Here is a 20,079-nt window from a genome sequence, read left to right as displayed (position 1 = left end):
CGTAACACGTTTGTCAATAACAGCCCTGCCCCCTTCGCCAATCGTCCATCGCAGCAGAACGTTTCCCTAACCTGACGAAAGGCTCCACGTGGAGTTGATTTACGTGAGGACCCCGGTGCTCAGGCGGGGTCCACACGATCGCCACGTGCCCAATGCCGGATTATCCTCGTAGCAAGAGTAGCTACAAATGCTACGGGCCCCGCACTTTCAAGGGCCCTTGCGCTAAATGCTTCAAGCTATCAATTCCGGTGATTCTGCACTTTCTCTATTACTATAGTACTATACCGCCTTCAACTTTAATGAACGACTGGGTGTTTAAGATTAGCGATTTGTCGTGTTATCTGGCTGTATAGCAAATTAAAAAATACAATTACTTTACTATGCAAGTAAAACATGTGTTTTAATGTTTATGTGTTTAATGTAGGGCCCCTTTATAACAACATATGCTGCAGGCCTTTCACTCGCTTAGTCCGGCACCGCACGTGCCAGTGGCTCGGTCCAGTGGCATGGCGAGCTGCGACGACCAGAGCTCGTCAACAACACTGTGGTGGTCTTAGAAGGAAAACCGATATCATGGGTGAAGTTTCAGGCAATGACGTTGTTCAAAGCACATCTTCTGCCTATGACTATATTCCTGCTAGGATCCGGTCGTGGGAACAGGACGAGTGGTCGGGCTGCCACCCCTGGTCGATCGATCAGCTCGACGCCCGGCTCCAACACCGTGCCGGCTGGCCCGGCTCACCATGTTCCCGCGGCTCACCATGTTCCCGCGGCTCACTTTGTTCCCGCGGCTCACCTTGTTCTTGCGGCAGCGGTAGACGACGGCCATGCTGGCGAGCACGAGCAGCGCGCACAGCAGCTCGGCGGCGAGCAGCGCCAGGCGCAGGGCGGGCAGCAGCACGGCCAGGCAGGGCCGGCCGTCCGTGCACGTCGAGCAGCCCTCGGCACACGGAGCGCACTCCACCCCGCCGACACCGTCGGTGCCAAAGCCGCCGACGCCGACGCCACGCGCTGCCGAGACAGCAGCGACGTTCAGGAAGCCACTGGAAGCCGCGGTGGCTAGGAGATGTTATCTCTCTCGCCTGGTATACAGGAGGTCGTGGGTTCGATCACGATCCTGACGCCTGCTGTAAATTTGGAGTTTGCGTGTATCTCTCTCTCCCAGTGATCACGTGGAATTTAACCTTGGACGACCTTGGATCAAACTGAAGAATGGATTTGTGCTAGACTTTTTTTGTTTCAAATTACGTAAAAACAGTTAGTCCTGCATAGCATGAGAACGTGGACGGATGGTGATTTGTCATACTCTGTGGGTATGTGTTTTCTTTCATAGATCGGAAGGCATTTTTGTTCACATATCAAACCAATTTTGCATGCGCCTAGAGATGCGATGACACATGAAGTGTGAAAATTATTGCACGATGGTGATGATTGTGGTGATGTCGATGATGACGATGCAACCATCGCAGCTTGGACTGGGGTTAGACCCGTGGCCACCACCTTTACTGAGATTGCTTCTCCAGATGCACGGTTGATCTTTAAGCTTTTTCTGTCATATAAAAAAAACATCTAACCATTTTATGTCCTCGCATTCCTAGACTTGGGCACTCCCATGCATCATCTCTGCCGTCATTCGGCTAACCTTGTTCAAGGTCACGTGGACGTGCTTATCCGCTATAGTCTCCACTGTTATTCCAGCCCACTTTTTGTTAGATCAGCCACTGGGCCTTTATTGAACGCCTATGTTGAATTATAAACATGTAAAAGAAATAAATAAAACTTGCAGCCCATTGTTGATTTGCCATCGTCTTAGTTGGACGCGGTGGTGGGCGCCTGTGGTCCGGAACTTTGGGGGGCTAGGGTTTGTGGATCATGGGAGAGTTGTTACCGCTGCATTGCACAGTGGTCAGGATGTGGCAGTATGGCAAGTTGATTTTTGAGCCCATCTGTGCGGACATTGTGAGCGCTCTACCCTGATATTGCATGCGCTTAACCCGGGTAATCTGCTTTCATGTCACTAACAAAACACTCCACATTAGAATTGGCCAAACAACGTAACGCAAGGTACCCGCCTGAAAAAATTGCATTGTCTAAAATGGTTTAAACATTTGTAATCCGTCAAAAAACTAGGGCCAGTGCTACTAAATCACAGACACTGCTTTGTATGACTGCTCAACATCAATCCTGAATAGCTTTTGTTCGTATATGTACATGTGTGTGTACATGCAGTGTAGTGGTTAGCGCGCTTGGGCTATGAACCCAGCGACCCGAGTTCGAATCCCGAATCCCGCTCACGGCCAACACCAGTGACGATTATTTGAACCGGCCCTGGGCCTCCCTGAAGTCAATTTGGCCTCAAATGGGTACCTGGTGTGGTGTGTAAACTCCGCTAATGGCGGCCGGGCATGGTGCTGGCCACCCAACCCCCTTGTGTGCCGTGGTGGTCTTCATAGGTGCTGCTCGCTAACAGCACTTGCCCCAACAGTCTGTTAAGGCTATACGGAGGAACTTTGTTCGTGTCTTGTGTGCATATTTTTTTTACATTAGCGTATCCCATGACACGTGCTTGCCTCCGTGTTGCCGACGACACACGATAGCCCCACGGCGCCGCGCCACGAGATTGTATTCAGGAGGCACCGAGGCTTTAGCGGAATGAGCAGCGTGGGGCCTCAGGTTCGATGAGGCAGCGCAAACGGAGAGCGGCACGCGAGCGTCCAGCCAGCATCTTGTTCGGCACCGTCGGCGGATGATGACGCAGAGCTGACAAGTGCCGAATTATTTTTTTTTTTACCAGAAGCGACCTGGCTATCACAAATGATAGCTCAACGAAGTGGCTTATCGCATGGACATTTACAGCAGCCAAGTACTAAATGTGGAGGACCCGTAGACAAATCTACGCGACCACGGGGGAGAACATGAAAACTCCAAATATACAAGCGTCAGGGTCGGGATCAAACCCACGACCTCCTGTATAACCAGGAGCCGTTGACTTGGGCCAACGGCCTCTCGCCCCCCACCCCAGGAACATTCTTGCCAATATTCCCACCTCTCTATTCGACAGCCTCCATCTAAATCATTAAAATTCGCTCAAACTGAGCACGTGCTCAGGTTCACGCGGCGTGAGCGCTGAGGTCGTCACGGCGGTTGACATGGCCTCGCACACGGAGTGACACGCCGATGCTCAATCTGACGCTCAAATATTGTCCTTCCCCTGCACCTCCGATTAGCACGGTTGGCTACGTACAGCGCGAAATAAGTTCATTGTACACGTATTTCCCAACTCGCGTTTTTGTTTTGCTGTTCATTTTTATTATCGTTATAATGATTTTTGAGCTTAAACATGTGTTTGCAGGCGTACTCGCTCACACTTGCCGCTTGGCTTTTGCCCGGCATTTGAAGACGCTCGCACATTCCGACGCTCTGCCCGTTCAGGTCAATATCGATTGGGTTCACAACGCCTGTCGTGGCTTCTACAGAACCCGGCGAGAGCGTTAAGCCGAAACGCGGAGCGGTCAGCGCTGTGTCTCCCGGAAAGAGAGAGAGAAAAAAAAGTACAACCCACGCCGTCTCTACCCCCGCCGATGCTGCGACACTCACCACCGCCGGTGTCGTTGGCGTGTGCTTTCGGGCGGTAGAACCCCGTCCTGCAGACGCAGGTGTAGGCACCCAGACGGAAGCCTTGGCCCCGCACTGCGACGCACTGCGCTCGCGCACACGGAGACAAAGGCCATGTCCCGCTGTGTGGCTCACCGCTGCACCTCGCCACTGGCTCGTTGGGCGCGAGTCAGCGTGGGTGGTTTTACGCTGACGTTGGTGGAACCACGCTGTGTGTCTGTATGCATGATGAGCTTCCTCCGCACGGTACGTCACCAACCGCGTTAAATCGGAGGTACGGCGGAAGGACATTCTAAACACAAAAAGCAGTTCTGAAGAAATTAGCTTTTAATCTAGAAACGGAAGCTGGCTCGGGGCCAAGCAGGGCCAGGGGCGGAGACAAATGATACGTTCATTGCTCGTCACGTCAGTCGGCACAGCGTGAGAACACGGCGTCACCGTGCCGTCTACATACGACGCGTGTGACGTCGTTTGAGCGGTTTCAGCTCCTGCAGCGGAACACTAATATATCTCCACCTGAGCCATGAAGGGCTGGCTTGGCACGGCCCCAGTACAGCTCGGTCGTGCAGTGGCACACCACATCCAGTATACCTGCTGCAATGAGGTAGCTTCGAGTCGTGTGCGGATTCCAGTCTTGTTGCCACTCGGAAATTATTCAGTGCGAAATGAATTCCTGCTTAGGTTGTTGAGACCAGTGTTGACAGTGAGCACTTATTAAGGCCAGCATGGCACGAGAGGGGTTGGGTGGCCAGCACCACGCCCAGCCGCCTTTTTATCCCCAGTGCTGATAGAGACTCAGGGCCAGTTCTGATATCACTTGCTACTGACATTACAGCGCAATTTTTGCGTGACGTCCACACACAAGGTCGTGTGTTGGATGTACAGGAGTGGCGATGGACATCTTAGCGTGCAGCCCATACTCATAATCCCGCTGTTTTTCCCCGTTTCAGGACTTTTCTGTTCTCGTAGTGCCGAGCTGCGGGTGTGCTTTGTGGCCGTGCTTACGACGCGTGTCTCGGCAGCCAAGACACGCAGCGGCGGAAGCCCCTTTTGTGTCGAGGCTCTTGTTTCATTTGATTTGATTGGCTGCGAGATGCACATTGGCAGTGAGTGAAGCCCCTTCGCGCCGGAGACACCGCTCGAGTTGCAAGGTGGATTTTAATTTAGCAAACTGGAATCAATCGGAAGCGACCTTGGATCACCACACGCCATGATAGTGCCTTCGATTCCAAATATGTGTGTGTGTGTGTGAATGAATCAAACGTGCTCTAACGTTGTTTCAATCGCCACAGGGCATCGGCTGCAGTGGAGTGCCAGTTCAGATCTTCTTTCACCAAAAAGACACCAATCGCTTTCGGCGGGGAAAGATTTAACTCAAGTCCCCATTCTCTTTCAGCGCAGTGCTCCCACACAGCCAAAGGGGGCAACTGCACTTTTCATAATAAAGGTTTTTGGGTTAAATTGCGTAAGTATTAAACGTGTCGTAACCCTCCACCACCCGACACAGCCAATTAGTAATGGATTTGTCACGTAAACAAAAGGTAAAATACTTACTACTTCAGCTCACCGGTGTGTTGGAGAGTAAATCCACAACATTTACAATTGAGTACGACGTTTCTACGTGTTAAACTGCACTTTTAACGGGTAGAGAGTCGTACCATCAGCGGGTAAGAGGATCGTACCATCAGCGGGTGAAACGGGCCAAACCATTCGGCACCACAGCGCACGTCTTCTCGGATGGTGCCCGAGAGAATCCGCGGCCGTTTGCGTCGGCCACGAATCATTCGCCGACCCACGGCAATCAAACTACATCTTCAATTTAAAATATGAATTTTACTAAAATGTCACTGTTAAAAGAATATATGTTATTTTATAAATATACGCTCATATAATATCGTAATATATGCACGTAATATAAAAGACAACCTAATCAAATGTCGTTTAAGACAAGCACCTGTACACGCTGTGCGAGCGTGCTGCGCGATGCCCGCGTGATGCGGAGCGCTCTGGAGTGGTTGCCGCCCGTCGTTTCGGGCACACGACAGCCACGAGTTTGATCCGCAGCCCCCGACGCACACACACACACAGACCCACAGTCATTCCCATTCCGACCTTGTCTGGGCCCGCTCTAGGTCGACTCAGTTTAACCCGAGGACGTGGTGCAGCGGTGTGGTCAATGCCAACAACGGGAAGACAAACGCATTCGTGGCCGAGTGGTGTCATTGACACCAGCAAACCCTCTGTGGCACGGATAGGTGCTCGCTAGCAGCACTTGCCCCACGAGTCTGCCACAGTTGTATATTTGCCTTTGAGTGTTGTTACATGTATCATACTCACCGAGACTAGCGATTTAATCTGCCGATTTTTAAACCCTTTCACTGGATATTGCTATTCAAGCACATGTTCTGTCGACCTTTTTGTTTTGTTTTTGAAGCAGTACGATTACCTTTGAAACTCCGTAGGGGTACAACAACAAAAACATCGCCAGCCCCACCGCTTCAATCGGTAGGGTTGGAAAAACATTGACGCGCGTGTTCTAGGACACGTCGCTGGAACGGACGATGGCAGATGGTCGAGACTATTGACGGAGTCGAGGCCAAGGAGGACTGCCGTCCGGGTCTCTGGGAGAACGTCCACCGGGGAGATGCGGCGATGAAACCGGCTCCTGTGCAGATCGTCGGCGGCTTACTGGACCGCAGGATCATGAGAAATGATGGTGGCGTATAGGGAGGCCATCATCCAGCAGCGGATCGACCAAGGCTGATGACGACGATTATGATGACGACCAAGGCGATTCACAAACGTGCGTGCAATTATCACACATCTCAGTAGCGGAGAACGCAGAGAGAGGATGGGAGATTGACGCTGGCACAACAGAGGAATTGACTTACATAACTAAGCCGTGCCAGCCTCTGCGCAAAGCTATATTCGGCCGAAGCATTAAAGTCCCCCCCCCCCGCCGCGAGGACGCGGGGCTTTGGCGCGAGCGCGCAATGCGTGCCTCCGATTAGCACGGTTGGCTACGTACGGTGTGAAAGAAGTTCAACATGCATACACGCGCGCCGTCATTCCCCCCCACCCACTCCCCATTTGAACGAAACAGATAAGCGGACATCACAGCTGCTTCGTATGCATCTGGAAGTGCGCACTCTCAGAAGGCCGTGTGGTTGAAAAAACATGTATTACGGTAATGCTGCTTGATGATGATGATGATGATTGATGATGAATGCTCATTACGATTGATATTCATGATTTCTTTGATAGATGGTGCTCATACTACTTTATGGTAATTCTGCTGCTGTTGACTATGATGATTCTAGGGTAGCAACAAGGCCGAGCAGTAGCGCATTCACCATTTGTTGCAGAGGTTCACGGTTCGAATCTAACGGCTGCCCCGATTAATACTGCCGTGGTGTGGTATTACTCATTAAAATACCACGTGTTGTTTGCTTCACAGTGGACCTTAAAGCTCCATTGACGTCATTCGCAAGAGTAGGCCGCCGTGTGCCGGCGTCATGGTCCGAATTTGTTACTTAAATTAAAATACGTGCATATTACTCAATTGGATTCTGCATGGCAATCATCGCCACACTAATGCGAAAACCTGGCAGGACCCTCCTGAGCAAAAAGAGTCATGCGACTCAGCGAGGCTTCCCTGGATAAACAAGCATGATAAGAGAAAAATACTATGAGAAAAAATATATATTCTGATAATGGTGCAAGAGTCCTTCCATGATGTGCACGCAGGGTGCGAAGACTGAGAAGGTCTGGTGGCCGTAGCGGATTTGGAAGGGGATGGAGAAGCAGACAAGAGGTGGGAGTGCGGGGGAGGTGGAGGCGCGGGTAAAGGAGAGAAACGTGTCCCCGTATTTATCTCACCGATGCTGCAGGCTCTCCGATCGACCGATTCCCACTTTTAGAAGCCAAAACTCAGAGCTCTGATTAGCACTTTGCGAGCATACAGCCCCGCGGCGCTGCTTTTTATAGCGCAATCTGAGAGCGGAGCGGTGCGCACTTGGACTGCCGGAGAGACGCTGCTGCTGCGACAATGGTGATGATGGCAATAATGAGTTTTCAGCATAATTCACAACATTATCATTTAAAAGTGATATGATTAATTTAACACACGCCGAGCATCGCCGCGGTCATCCGCGAAGACGGTCAGGCGAGCGCAGTGCGCTCGCAGCGCAGCCTTCGCTGGTGGCCAGACGCTGGGCGCTGTAACCACCTAAAACCCGCGGAGTGAACAGGAGGGCAGGGACGTCGGCGGCGGACGGCTCGGGGCGAGGGTCAGCGGCGGGCCTCGCGCCAGGGGCCGGGTTCGCTCGGCCGCGAGGCTTGGAGCTGCACCTGGCGGCGTCTTCCACGCCGGGGACAGGATCCGCAGCTTCCCCATCCCACATTGGGAGGTGGGATGGGGGAGCTGCCGTTGAAGGTCCAGCCCCCCTTCTAAAGTCGTCTAGTCAATTCAACCAAACAAAGCATGACGGTACAATATTTTATATCAGTCGTGGCTTTACCTCGGCCTCTCCTCGTAAGCCATCACTTGTGGCCAGGGGGCTTCTGAAAAACAAATGAATGCCTCAGTGGGCTTCACCTACGTTGAACTCCTGTCGTACTTTCATGTTGTTTGTCGCTGCAACGTTCTTAGCCGCCCCTGCTGAACATCTGTGAAAAAAGAGCTTTATAGCTCATCGGATTCCTCCAGTGTAAATACAGATTCTGATTTTGAAGCACAGACGGGGGGAGGGAGGGGAGGTGAGCCAGGGCTGATCGCGTCGTTTACTCGTCACGTGCGGCGTTGTGACCTCCCCCCCCCCACTCCCATTTAAACAAGGCCACGCTACGGTTACCACCCACTCCGAATCTCGTTGCTAGTCCGGTCCTTTCATTTTTTGTGTTCGTGTTTCGGTCGCGGGATTCACGGCATCGTGAGTTAAAACAGAAATAACAGTCGCAAGAGAGCAGGGCGACAATACGCGGACACTGGAAACAAACATTTACCCGGCTCTCGAGACCCCGGCACCACGTGCCAATTTGCAAAGTTTGTGGTGGCGCCGAGATGATTTTAATTGTTAACTGCAGACGTTTTTATACCGCAGGGCTGCAATTTGGCAAATCTGACATGACGCTTTGCGCAGTTTAGCGGAGCGAAAACGCCGTCGCTTACGATCGTTATCATCGGCCGCGCGAGTTCAAATCTCGTTCGGACGGGGGCGACTCGGCACACGATCGCTTTGTGAAAAGTCAATCGTTGTATTAATAATAATCACAATTATAATGCTCGCATATTTCACGTAGTCGGATGCAATGTTTGATCGAGCGCTCGGAGGCGCGAAGCCAAAGCTCAAAATCCCTCGTATGCCTCTCTGGATGGGTGGGAGCCTGAAGGAGTGAGCTTTGAGCAATAGATACACTGGCCCTACTATAGTAATGTGGAATTTCCACCGCTATATCGGAAACATCGACGCGAATGAGAACGGCCCCCGGTGCTTGTTTGACCAAGCGGCGGCACTCTTTGCTGTTGAGAAACATCGTGGACTCATGTATATTTGTATTTCACGGCTTCTGTGAAATCCAACGATTCTGACTGTCTGTCCATCTCCTCCAGACGCAGTGCTATGCAATTTTCAGGGCGGCATCCATAAAGCAGGGCCCTTAAGCGACGGCTAAAACGTCAAAGCACTTGGATAGCTTCTGGGGAAAATACTCGGCTGTCAGCTCATCCCATCTCACCATCCCTCCCCAAAGGAACGGACGAAGAATCCCCCGCGATCCAGCGGCGTGCACGCGCGAGGCACAAAGGAAACGCACGGAGTGTTGAGACGATGGAACCGGCCACGATCGACTCAATGAGAGCGGAGCCCGACCAGTGAGACGCTCGCGCCTACAACGCACCAGCCTATCCCGAGTCTAATGCCGACAACGCACGCCAATTAGATGGCAACTCCAAACCCCGAACAGCAGGAGTCACTGAGACCATAATTCCAATTACTAGCCAATTAGGCCCCTTCGTCCTGACCCTACCCCTGGCCGCTGTCGTGACTCAGTTGAGCACTGCCGTGGGGGCAGCAGGGAGACACCAGGGCGGCTCTTCCCTCCCGTCGGGTCTCCAGTGCGCCCGCTCTCGCGCTCCCCATTGGGGTGGTGGCTGACCACGAGGCACGAACACTCACCCAGAGAGTGTTTGATTTTCCCTTCGTCGTTTTCAACGACCGAACGCGCACGCCGCACGTAACTTGGTTGCGCCGGGCTGCAAGGCAAAACATTGCTTGCACTCGCTTCCCGGGCCATGGGACACAAAGATCCCCCATATAGCCTTAACAGACTGTTGGAGCAAGTGCTGTTAGCGAGCACCTGCTAGAAGCCACGCTCGTTAGTGCAGGCTGAAGGCAGGCAGCATAGATGCGGGAGCATAGAAGTGCAGTCTAACAATGTCGAATTCCGCACGTCCCTCTGTTGCCAACAACGTAGCTGTGCACAGCAGCCGTCAATACCAATTGTGAACGGTGGTTGCCACTTCAAGCAACATCCAGGCTCAAAGACGACTTAGCTTCTGAGATCCGACGAGCAAAGTACCGTCGTTATTTGAATCTTATGGCGGGACCCCGGGGTCCCATAAGCCCCCGGCTCTCGCATAAACTGCGTTGCGACGTCATTTTATGTCTGTTGAAGGCGACCGATACGGCGATCTGTCCCACTCGACGAGCTCACACGATGCGATAATTAAAGTTTTGCTTCTTCTGCGCATTCGTCCTCGCTGCTGTGCTTGGACGACACAACAACAAAATGATCCGCGCCAGGTGGGTCGCGGAGTTCATGTGCGCGGTGGAACGGGGTCGTCAAAAATAAACTAATTCATTACGATTTTGACTTCCGTTTATTCGGGACCCCGGGGTCTCGCCATAAGGTTCGTTTCTCGATAAACTTGTGAGTGGGGAAAAAAACACTAACCCCATTGTGAGGGTAATAGGCAACGGTGATGCACCGGCCGCGTGATTGACATCGCGGGGTCTTAAACGGAGGTCACAATCCGCGCAAAGCCCTCTCATCCTCATTAGCTGCTAAATCTGGCGTTTCATTGCAAGGCCTTCCCTGGGCCTCGGCGTCTACAGCCGTGGTGAGGAACATTTTCCTTGCCGCTTTGGCCGAATAGGGCATCCAGATACCTCTGGCGGGCCTCACACACGAACACGGACGTCTCGTGCAAGAGGCCCTCGCAGCGAAGTCAAGAAACTGGGAGTAGGGAAATTATAAACGCAGTGTTTTGCTTGCTCAAGAAAATATTCCCCTGTCGATATCTGATTAGTGCAGCTAAAAGAGATGGGCAAATATAGTTCGTGGGAAGCGTCTCCACCTGTTCAGGATGCTCTCTTCTTGAGGTAGCCATGCTGGGAAATGTCTACCCAGAGCATTAAACCACCTGGGTTCTATCAATGGTGCATACGAAATAATTATAATTATACTCCACCATTCAAGACAATTAATTCGCACGTAGGTATCCTCTCGTACAGTTATCGCCTCGCATGATATGTCCCAATGTATTGTAGCTCAGGAGTTGGCACCCTCCGTTGTGGCCCATTTGGAAGTGGTGGGCCTCATGGGGCCATAGGTGGTAGGCCTCAAAGGCGAGATACGGTCCACGGGCTGTAGGATCCAACTCCTGATCTACACGAGAAATCTTCATCATGATTGTCGTCGTTATAACGTAAAATCGATGCCGTGCCTCCTATTCCAGCAGTCCCGAGTCGCCCGGCGGTAGGAAACCCCCGGTGGCAGCAAGTCCATGTGCGGCATTAAGGTGAAATTAGCATCAGCCTGCAGGTGGGCAAAGGTCTACCAGTTTCTACGTGGCTTCCCAACTCAGCAATTTGAAAACCATTCATCAAACTTCGGCAAATTTGGACCATGAGTCCAGGCTACCTTTAACGTCCACAGTGACACAGAATCACAATCCGATGAACTATGAAGATGTTTTTCACAGACGTCCAACCGTTTTCACAGGCACACTCGGCACGCGTTTGTACGGCCGATACGTGCGCACAGCGTCAACCAGAGGGGGTGGCTGCCGAGCTCGAGCCGCGATCCTCTGCTTCAAGCGGCAAACGCGGCCATGTCACCACCATCGCACCCCCACCCCACCCCACCCCGGCCACGCTTCACCAACGAGCGAGGACGACATCAATCAGCCGCCTCTTTCCGCGCTCGGTGACGGGACGTTCCTTCGCCGGTCGGGTGCGAAGGGGCCGGCAAAGCGCCACGGCAGCCAGCGATGGCTCCCGCGTTCGGGGACGCGAGCCAGAGCAGAATCGGCGTTCCAAGTTTTAAATTAAATTCAGAGCTGCTCGATTGCATTAGAGAACTGCAATTGACATAACTAAGTCAATTAGCGCTAAGCCGCCATACGAGATCCTAACGTACTACCGGGATGACTGTGCGCATGGAGATTTCGTGCCGGGCGTCTGCGCCGGTTCGGGGGCCCCAGTTTGCAGCGTAGAGCCCCGTGGAGCGGAATTAGGTCGTGGTCTTTTGCTGTATTTATACTAAAGGGGGGGGGGGGATGTTTATATCGGTGTAAAAATGAGACGATAATATTATCATTGATCGATCCACTGCTGGATAAATGGCTTCACCACACCGCGTCAGTGACGCGGGTTGTTTTCACCGTGCTTCACCATGCTGCTCGGTGCGGGTTCATGAAGGATCACCCAGGGTCAGATTTCATTTATCACTCACCAGCCTGGGCTAGGAATCTAGTACACGATTGAAACAAATATGTTTTATTTTACCACGTAAGGCCCACTGAGCTATATAGCTCTTTTTCAGAAGCGACCTGGGCGGGTTATTGTGAACATTTATAGCAATGTAAGCATATTTTTGTACAAAACAAATATATACCCCACGGCGTAGAGGCGTTTTGTGATGGCTCCTCAGGGGAACGTCTGGCACATTAGTTGTGACGTCACTGCAGTGAGGCAGGAGGTGCGGATCGGAGTGCTGGATTCTAAGCAGCTCGAAAATTCGTCGTTTGGGTTTCATGATTCCGCTTGTTTACTCACGAAAGCCTCGCCAAGTCGCACGGCTCGTTTCTATCGGATGCTAGCAAGACAGGGGGACGCAATGGCAAGGTCCGGGAAGAGAAGCTAGCAGCAGCGTGCTGTAGATGCGATGAGACGAGCACGGTGGTGGTGGCGCTGGGTGGGAGCCGTGGGCACGCGATGGGCGGGGAAGTTGCCACGGCCGCGGCATCGGGGAGCGGTCTCCACGAGTCCGGCGAACAAGAGCACATGGTGGGAGAGACGGTTAGAGCGGAACTATGGGTCTCTGTGTGGCCCTGTGGGTCTTTGTGTGCGAGTCTGTGGGTCTCTGTGCGAGTCTGTGGGTCTCTGTGCGAGTCTGTGGGTCTCTGTGCGAGTCTGTGGGTCTCTGTGCGAGTCTGTGGGTATGTCTGCGAGTGTAAGAACAGATGGGTGGGAGAATGTCAGGGCACATCTTGGAAGTCACGTGTCGGCCATGCAGCAGCTGTGGTTGTGCAGTGGAGGGGAGAAAGCGTCAGCTGCATTAACGGCTCTGGCCACGCTAACATCGTGATCTTGCATGAGCCCAATGGAGCACCACTCCTGCTGTGATTTTACATTTAATTTTATCACTCACAGAAACGTCAAACTCACGTCAGACCCGCCGGGAGCCATCGCCTGGGCAGATATCCTCGAGAAAAAAATTGCTGTTTGTTTTGAGGTTTCATTATCCTTTGGACGACTGTTTCAGCAAAATACATTGCAAAACAACAATAACAGCAACACACGAGCTCGTTAATCGAGGAGGAGGCTCAGGAGACGATGTGCAGAGTGTGTCGCAGGAGAGGTGCGTGCGGGATAAAAAAAACTAACATCGCATTAATTGGAAAGTTGGCTCTCCCAATTAATCAGTAACACCTCGAGACAAAATACAAAAAACAAATCTCGTGGACTAACGGAGAGTCAAAAATAGATTTCAGGAGGAGACGTTCGCACTGATACAGGGACACCCAGAGGCCAAACGATATGGAGCGCAATCTAAAAAGGGATGATGCGTTCTCGGAATGCAAAACCTTAAACAAAAGGCGGAATAATTCAGCATTACTCGATATGAGTTTCCTTTCGGAGACACGGTAGCTTTGCGGGTTTTTTTTCTTTTCATGTGAAGCATAGTATGCTCAATCCACTGCTGGATGAAGGCCTTCCCCAAGTCGCCGCCATCGCTCACTGCGATGTAATAATAATGATGTAATAATATTAATAATATAATAATAATAATCCTTCTGCACACGAGCTGATTTCAATGCTCCATCTCTACGGCGGACGCTCCGTCAGATGCGTTCCGTATCCTCGGATGCTGCTCTGTTGTTATTCTTGTCCACCGGCCACCATTCCTTATAGCAACATGTCCTGCCCAATCTTATTTACTTTCCTAAACAGTTTGAACTCTGTAACTGACCTCACCTCTATCTTCTTGCGTTTCTCTTTCTGCCTTTCAACGTGACTCCAAGCATGCATTCACCGAGATTCTTTGCGCACTTCTCAGTTGGCCCACGACCACGGACTTTGTGAACCACGTGACGACGTTGCAGGTAGTACACACCGTGTAATTACGCAATCGCTTAATATTTACATTGACCTTTCATCTTCATAGTTTAGGTGTTGGTGATTTGGCCTTACCCAAACACAGCCAATGCCTCTCGGTTCCATCTTCTCCATTGAATAAGGGCAACAGCCGGAAATTATGATTATCCAATGCTCTTGTGCAGAAACAATTGTTATAGCAGTTCAACTGACAACACCGCACGAGTCATTCTTCCTTGTAAAAACACATACGGTTGAAAGATTAGCGGACTCGAGTGATGCTGGCATTGTACTTTTGTAATATTATACACACGTTTGACGAATCTAATTTTATCTTGTCACAACAACTCCCACACCTCGAGTGGTCCCTACCAACACAGCGGACACATCGGCCCAACGCAAGGCACTCAAGCGCCCAAGGTTTAATAACAGCCACTCGACGTCTGTTTGCACTTTCGGCCTTTCTCGGTAAATCATACAATGAGTACAACTGGCCTGACGAAGCAGCCACCCTCTCCCCTGCCGCAGGCTCATGCGCACCGCTAAACATGCTGGACGGGCAGCAGCTCGAGGGAGAGCTGCCCGTGTCAACATGAGATGACGCCAACGCAACGCGCAGACAAAACGAAGCCACCGCCGTGCAACAGCTATTGACCGTAATCACAGTTCAACGCAGCACATTCGACGAGAATGGATGGTAAAGCGAGGAGGAGTGTGAAATGTAGGTTAAATTCTGGTCGAATAGGTAAATGTAGCTGTGGCGCTGGGTATGGTCAAAGAAGTCCCATGTGACCCAGACTGCATGGGCAGGCCCTCATCCAATAGTGGATTGATTAAACGGCCGTACAAAATCACGTAACATTCACGGTGACTAAGTAATACGTGCAATTGGCCGTTACTCAATGACCGGGAAAGAATATAATTTAGAGATGGGGGTCCTTAATGGGTACTCTGAGTTTTCCTTTCACATTTAGAAGCATGCGCTTTGGCTGCTGTAAATGTCCACGTGATAAGCCACTTCGTTGAGCTACCGTTTGTGGCCAGGTCGCTTCCGAAAAAAAGCTATGCAGCTCAGTGTGCCTTACCTGGTAAAATAAAAAAATGGTTTAGCTTGTAGTTTTATGCAATCAAATTCTGCTGTAGGCATCGCTACAGGGGGCACTGAATCCATCGGAAATATCACAGAGCAGCGGCAAGCCCCTTGTGCCGGAGTGTGGCCGACCACTTTTTTATATCGGAAAATACTGATGACAAAAATGTATAAAAGACAATATTATTGGATGTATGCAGAGCATCATTCTAAAAATGAAAAAAAGTTATCATTCAGAACGTATTGTGGGATGTAACACGTGGAATTCTGAGGCAGTAGGAAATTAACAGGATTTTAACGTGAAATCCATACATCACGTCGACGAGCGTGGAGCGGCTAATTATCAAACGACAGCGTGCACACTGTTAATGTATATACAGCACAGCACGTATTGTGTTTTCGCAAGCACGATTAATCTGCAACCTGGACAATCCGCCCGCGGATAATCGATGAGCAACAACTGGCGAGCTGCTTGCCACGCAGCGCTCGCGTTCTGTCCGCTGAGCACGCATGCCCAGCGGACGGGCCACGTGTACCATATTCGCACGCACGCATGCATACACAGGAACGCTCGCACGCACATACAAATGCACGTACGCACGGGAACGCACACACACACACACGGAAACGCCCATACGTGAACGCACGTACGCACGCACGTACGTACAAATGCACGCAAGCACGGGAACGCACGCACACACACACACGGAAACGCACACACGTGAACACACGCACACACACACACACGGAAACGCACACACGTGAACGCACGCACACACACACGTGAACGCACACACGTGAACGCACGCACACACACACACACGTGAACGCACGCACGCACACACACACGGAAACGCACACACGTGAACGCACGCACACACACACGTGAACGCACACACGTGAACGCACGCACACACACACACACGTGAACGCACGCACACACACACACGGAAACGCAAACACGTGAACGCACGCACACACACACACGGAAACGCACACACGTGAACGCACGCGCGCGCACTGCCCCGTCACGCGGCCCGCACGTGCGCGTCTCGCAGCGCCAGCTCACCGAGCGACACGTGGGAGATCCATCACCAACCGGGAGGGGGTGCGGGGCAGGCGCCAGGTTTGGGGAGAGTGGGGGGCAGAGGATGAATTGAGCCTTGGGGTAGAATGCTGGGATAGTTTAGGCGGGGGGGGGGGGGTGTGCATGCTCGTGAAGATTTTACTGTGGCCGCTGTTGCTGCTTTGCCAGCGCATGAACTGACACAACACACACCTGCGTGTATTTACATGCACGGCAAGTCCTCACTTGCCGCGTGTTCACACTCGAACGCGTTTTTGCTATAATGTGCTTCTTCCATTAGGGAACACTTTTCGCGCATCCCGGAACGCGCGACCATTATAACGCGGAACGCGCACCGCTATAACGCGGAACGCGCTCCGCTATAACCCCAAATGTGCACCGCTATAGCTTCTGAATGGTTGACGACGAACTACTTTTTTTTCTTTTTTTTTGGTTCTTTCGGTGAAGTCACGTAGAATGGAAATAATAAAATAATAAAAATTAAATATATTTCTCACGACGTTAATTATGTTTTATTTTTATTATTTTCTTATTTCCATTCTACGTGACTTTACCGAAAGAACCAAGAAGATGAATCCCTGCAGTCACGAAAGCTTTAAATCGAGACGAACTACTTTCTTGAGCTGTGCGGCTGAGTGGCACGATACAGTTCGCGCAAACGACACGGCAGCGCGGCGGCGTGCCCTCAGTTACTTGTCTCGCCATCTTACTGCGCGTGCGTAGTCGTGCATCGTGTCTCTCTGAACGTTACCGTTACATTATTCATGGCGAAACTGTTTCTCTCCGAATGCGTTTTTCGCTTCACGCGGCGATTTTCGGGAATGCATCTCCCGCGTTAAAACGACGACTTACTCTACGTACGTACACACGCACGCGCGCGTGTGTGTACTTACTCTACGCACGTACACACGCACACGCGCGTGTGCGTGTGTACTTACTCTACGTACGTACACACACACACGCGCGCGCGTGTGTGTACTTACTCTACGTACGTACACACGCACGCGCGCGCGTGTGTGTACTTACTCTACGTACGTACACACGCACGCGCGCGCGTGTGTGTACTTACTCTACGTACGTACACACGCACGCGCGCGCGTGTGTGTACTTACTCTACGTACGTACACACGCACGCGCGCGCGTGTGTGTACTTACTCTACGTACGTACACACGCACACGCGCGTGTGCGTGTGTACTTACTCTACGTACGTACACACGCACGCGCGCGCGCGCGTGTGTGTGTGTGTAGGCGTGCGTGTGTGTGTGTAGGCGTGCGTGTGTGTGTGTAGGTGTGTGTGTGTAGGCGTGCGTGTGTGTGTGTAGGTGTGTGTGTGTGTAGGTGTGTGTGTGTGTAGGCGTGCGTGTGTGTGTGTGTAGGCGTGCGTGTGCGTGTGTAGGCGTGTGTGTGTAGGCGTGCGTGTGTAGGCGTGCGTGTGTGTAGGCGTGTGTGTGTGTGTAGGCGTGCGTGTGTAGGCGTGCGTGCGTGTGTGTGTGTAGGCGTGTGTGTGTGTGTAGGCGTGTGTGTGTGTAGGCGTGCGTGTGTGTGTGTGTAGGCGTGCGTGTGTGTGTGTGTAGGCGTGCGTGTGTGTGTGTAGGTGTGTGTGTGTAGGCGTGTGTGTGTGTGTGTAGGCGTGCGTGTGTGTGTGTGTAGGCGTGCGTGTGTGTGTGTAGGCGTGTGTGTGTGTGTAGGCGTGTGTGTGTGTGTAGGCGTGTGTGTGTGTAGGCGTGTGCTGGCTTTGTCGACAACACGCCTTCTTTCCTGGCTTGGGCGTCGCGGGATGTTTATCGATTTGTCTGAGTGGCTCGCAGGCGGGCAGCGGGGACTCCCACGATGGGAGCCTCCATTAGAGATACACCCGAGTCCATTACCACTGACTGACCGCTGGAATTCGGCGAAGTCTAATGGCAATTGTTTTTTATGATAATAATAATAATACAATGTCTCGCTTGTTTATTTAAACCTTTAACTAAAATATATGTTAGGTGATTTATAATTTCGGGATAGCAACATAATAATAATGCTGTGGTGGGGTGGAGTGGTGGTATAGTGCTTAGGGCAATGCAGACGTGATTATCCCAAAGGGTTTAAATCAGTGAGACCCCCAACTGAAAAAACCTTGGGAAACCATTTTGGTAAATACTAAATAAATAAAAAAGATTTCTCCCAATATTTTCACGCAAACAGCAATAAAGAAAAATCGCCAAATTAAACTTTAGATGTAGAATAATCTCGGGGAGACGGCGAATTAAGTCATGGGGACAATCTGAACAACTGGCTGCAACTCGAAGTATCTAATGCCAAGTCCTTGAGTACATGTATATCACGTGTATATATATAGTATCTTCAAGTTGCGGTCCCAAACGACGCCCCTCTGAGTGCATTCGTGCACGCAGACATTGAACTGTCATGCACTGCAGTTGGCAAGGACGAGTCCACTTGTGGAGAAACGAAGGGGGGTTTACTAAACGAGCTTGCAAAGCCGCAATAGGCTAATGCCAACCGCCGCTCGGTGAACTCCCCCATAATTAATGAAATAACAAATAACAACCTTGAATAGTTATTAATTTTCCCTCTTGTTCCTCACAGCAAGGGTACGATACCGAAGACTAAAACCGAAGTATGGAGAAAGAAATCGCATGGCCCCGGTGGTAGCGCGTTCGCTCCTCGTTGCAAATGTTCGCGGTTCAACTCCAGCAGGCCGCCCTGGTTATGACTGCGAGCGTATTCACAACGAAAGTCACTGAGCGCCGTCGGCTTCACAGTGAATGTATCTGCTACGAGCAGGCCACGGTGTGCCGGAGTCATGGTCCACGTTATCTAGATTCAAAACTTTCCCGCTGGTTGCTCAATGGGGATTACGCACAGCAGCGATCATCGCCGCCCATTACTGCCGGACTGATGCCCACTTGCAGGCCAGGCGTCGAATCGCCGCTGGGGGTGTCCATTAAAATGTGTTGAGACGCGAAGCGATCTAAGTCGCGTATACAGCGCTCCGAGATGCCCTCGGCTTAAAGGAGAGTGGCTCTATCTAACACAAATCATTTCAGTGATTATTAGGCGTTCACATATTCCTTCTGGGGGAAGAAATAATGGTGGAACCAATATTCCTTTCGCCTATTTGTTCCCAACGTTCTTCCGTCAGCTGCACGGGAGTGGGGCTGGTGGAGGAGTGCGCGTCCAGCCGGGAAGAGCTTTGCGATCGATGCCCGATGGGGAGGGGGGTGGGATGTCAGACTCTCGCAACCACGGACTCTGGAGGAGGAGACGCTAATGCCAACGCGTCTCTCGGCTCTCCTGCTGAGCCGAGTGCTTTAGGGAAGAGATGAAGGGAATATTTATGCCGTGTCGAGCTTTTAAGACGTGGTGATGTTTTCCGGCTGAACCAGCAGTTAATTGATTATTTTAAGCGCGTAGGCTTTCGCGACCAATGTTCAGATTCATTATTGATATTTGGGTCAGATCGGATGAGTATATTGTGTGTCGTTCACCCTCCTCCACCCGACAGAATGTTTTCCAATTGCCTGACATGCTGGTCTTAACTACCAATGAAACGTGGTACCCAATTGCCGTGTGGATCGCGAACAAGCGCACCAGTGTGCCGAAGCGGTGCTAAATGGGCACGCTAATTCACGTGACAACTTTATTCATTGGTTGTGTCGGATGGAGGAGGGTTGTACGACACGAC

The 20,079-nt window shown here is 51.5% G+C and overlaps 1 protein-coding gene across 1 annotated transcript in view; it reads right to left on the bottom strand.

Moving 5' to 3' along the window:
• The window catches only part of GPR158 (G protein-coupled receptor 158), a 57,693-nt gene that overhangs the window by 21,425 nt on the left and 16,189 nt on the right, over positions 1-20,079 (bottom strand). The window contains exons 3-4 of the mRNA XM_061557695.1: positions 3,598-3,700; positions 797-1,011 (exon numbers count right to left, since the gene is read on the bottom strand). Of these exons, the coding sequence (XP_061413679.1) occupies positions 797-1,011; positions 3,598-3,700 (318 nt within the window). The remainder of the gene's footprint in view (positions 1-796; positions 1,012-3,597; positions 3,701-20,079) is intronic.

The sequence above is a fragment of the Lethenteron reissneri genome, chromosome 23, assembly GCF_015708825.2.
Source record: "Lethenteron reissneri isolate LAM-NWPU_2019-01 chromosome 23, ASM1570882v1, whole genome shotgun sequence".
Lineage (NCBI taxonomy): Eukaryota > Metazoa > Chordata > Hyperoartia > Petromyzontiformes > Petromyzontidae > Lethenteron > Lethenteron reissneri.
Note: the sequence above shows the minus strand (reverse complement) of the source record. Positions and strands in the feature narration are given on the sequence as shown.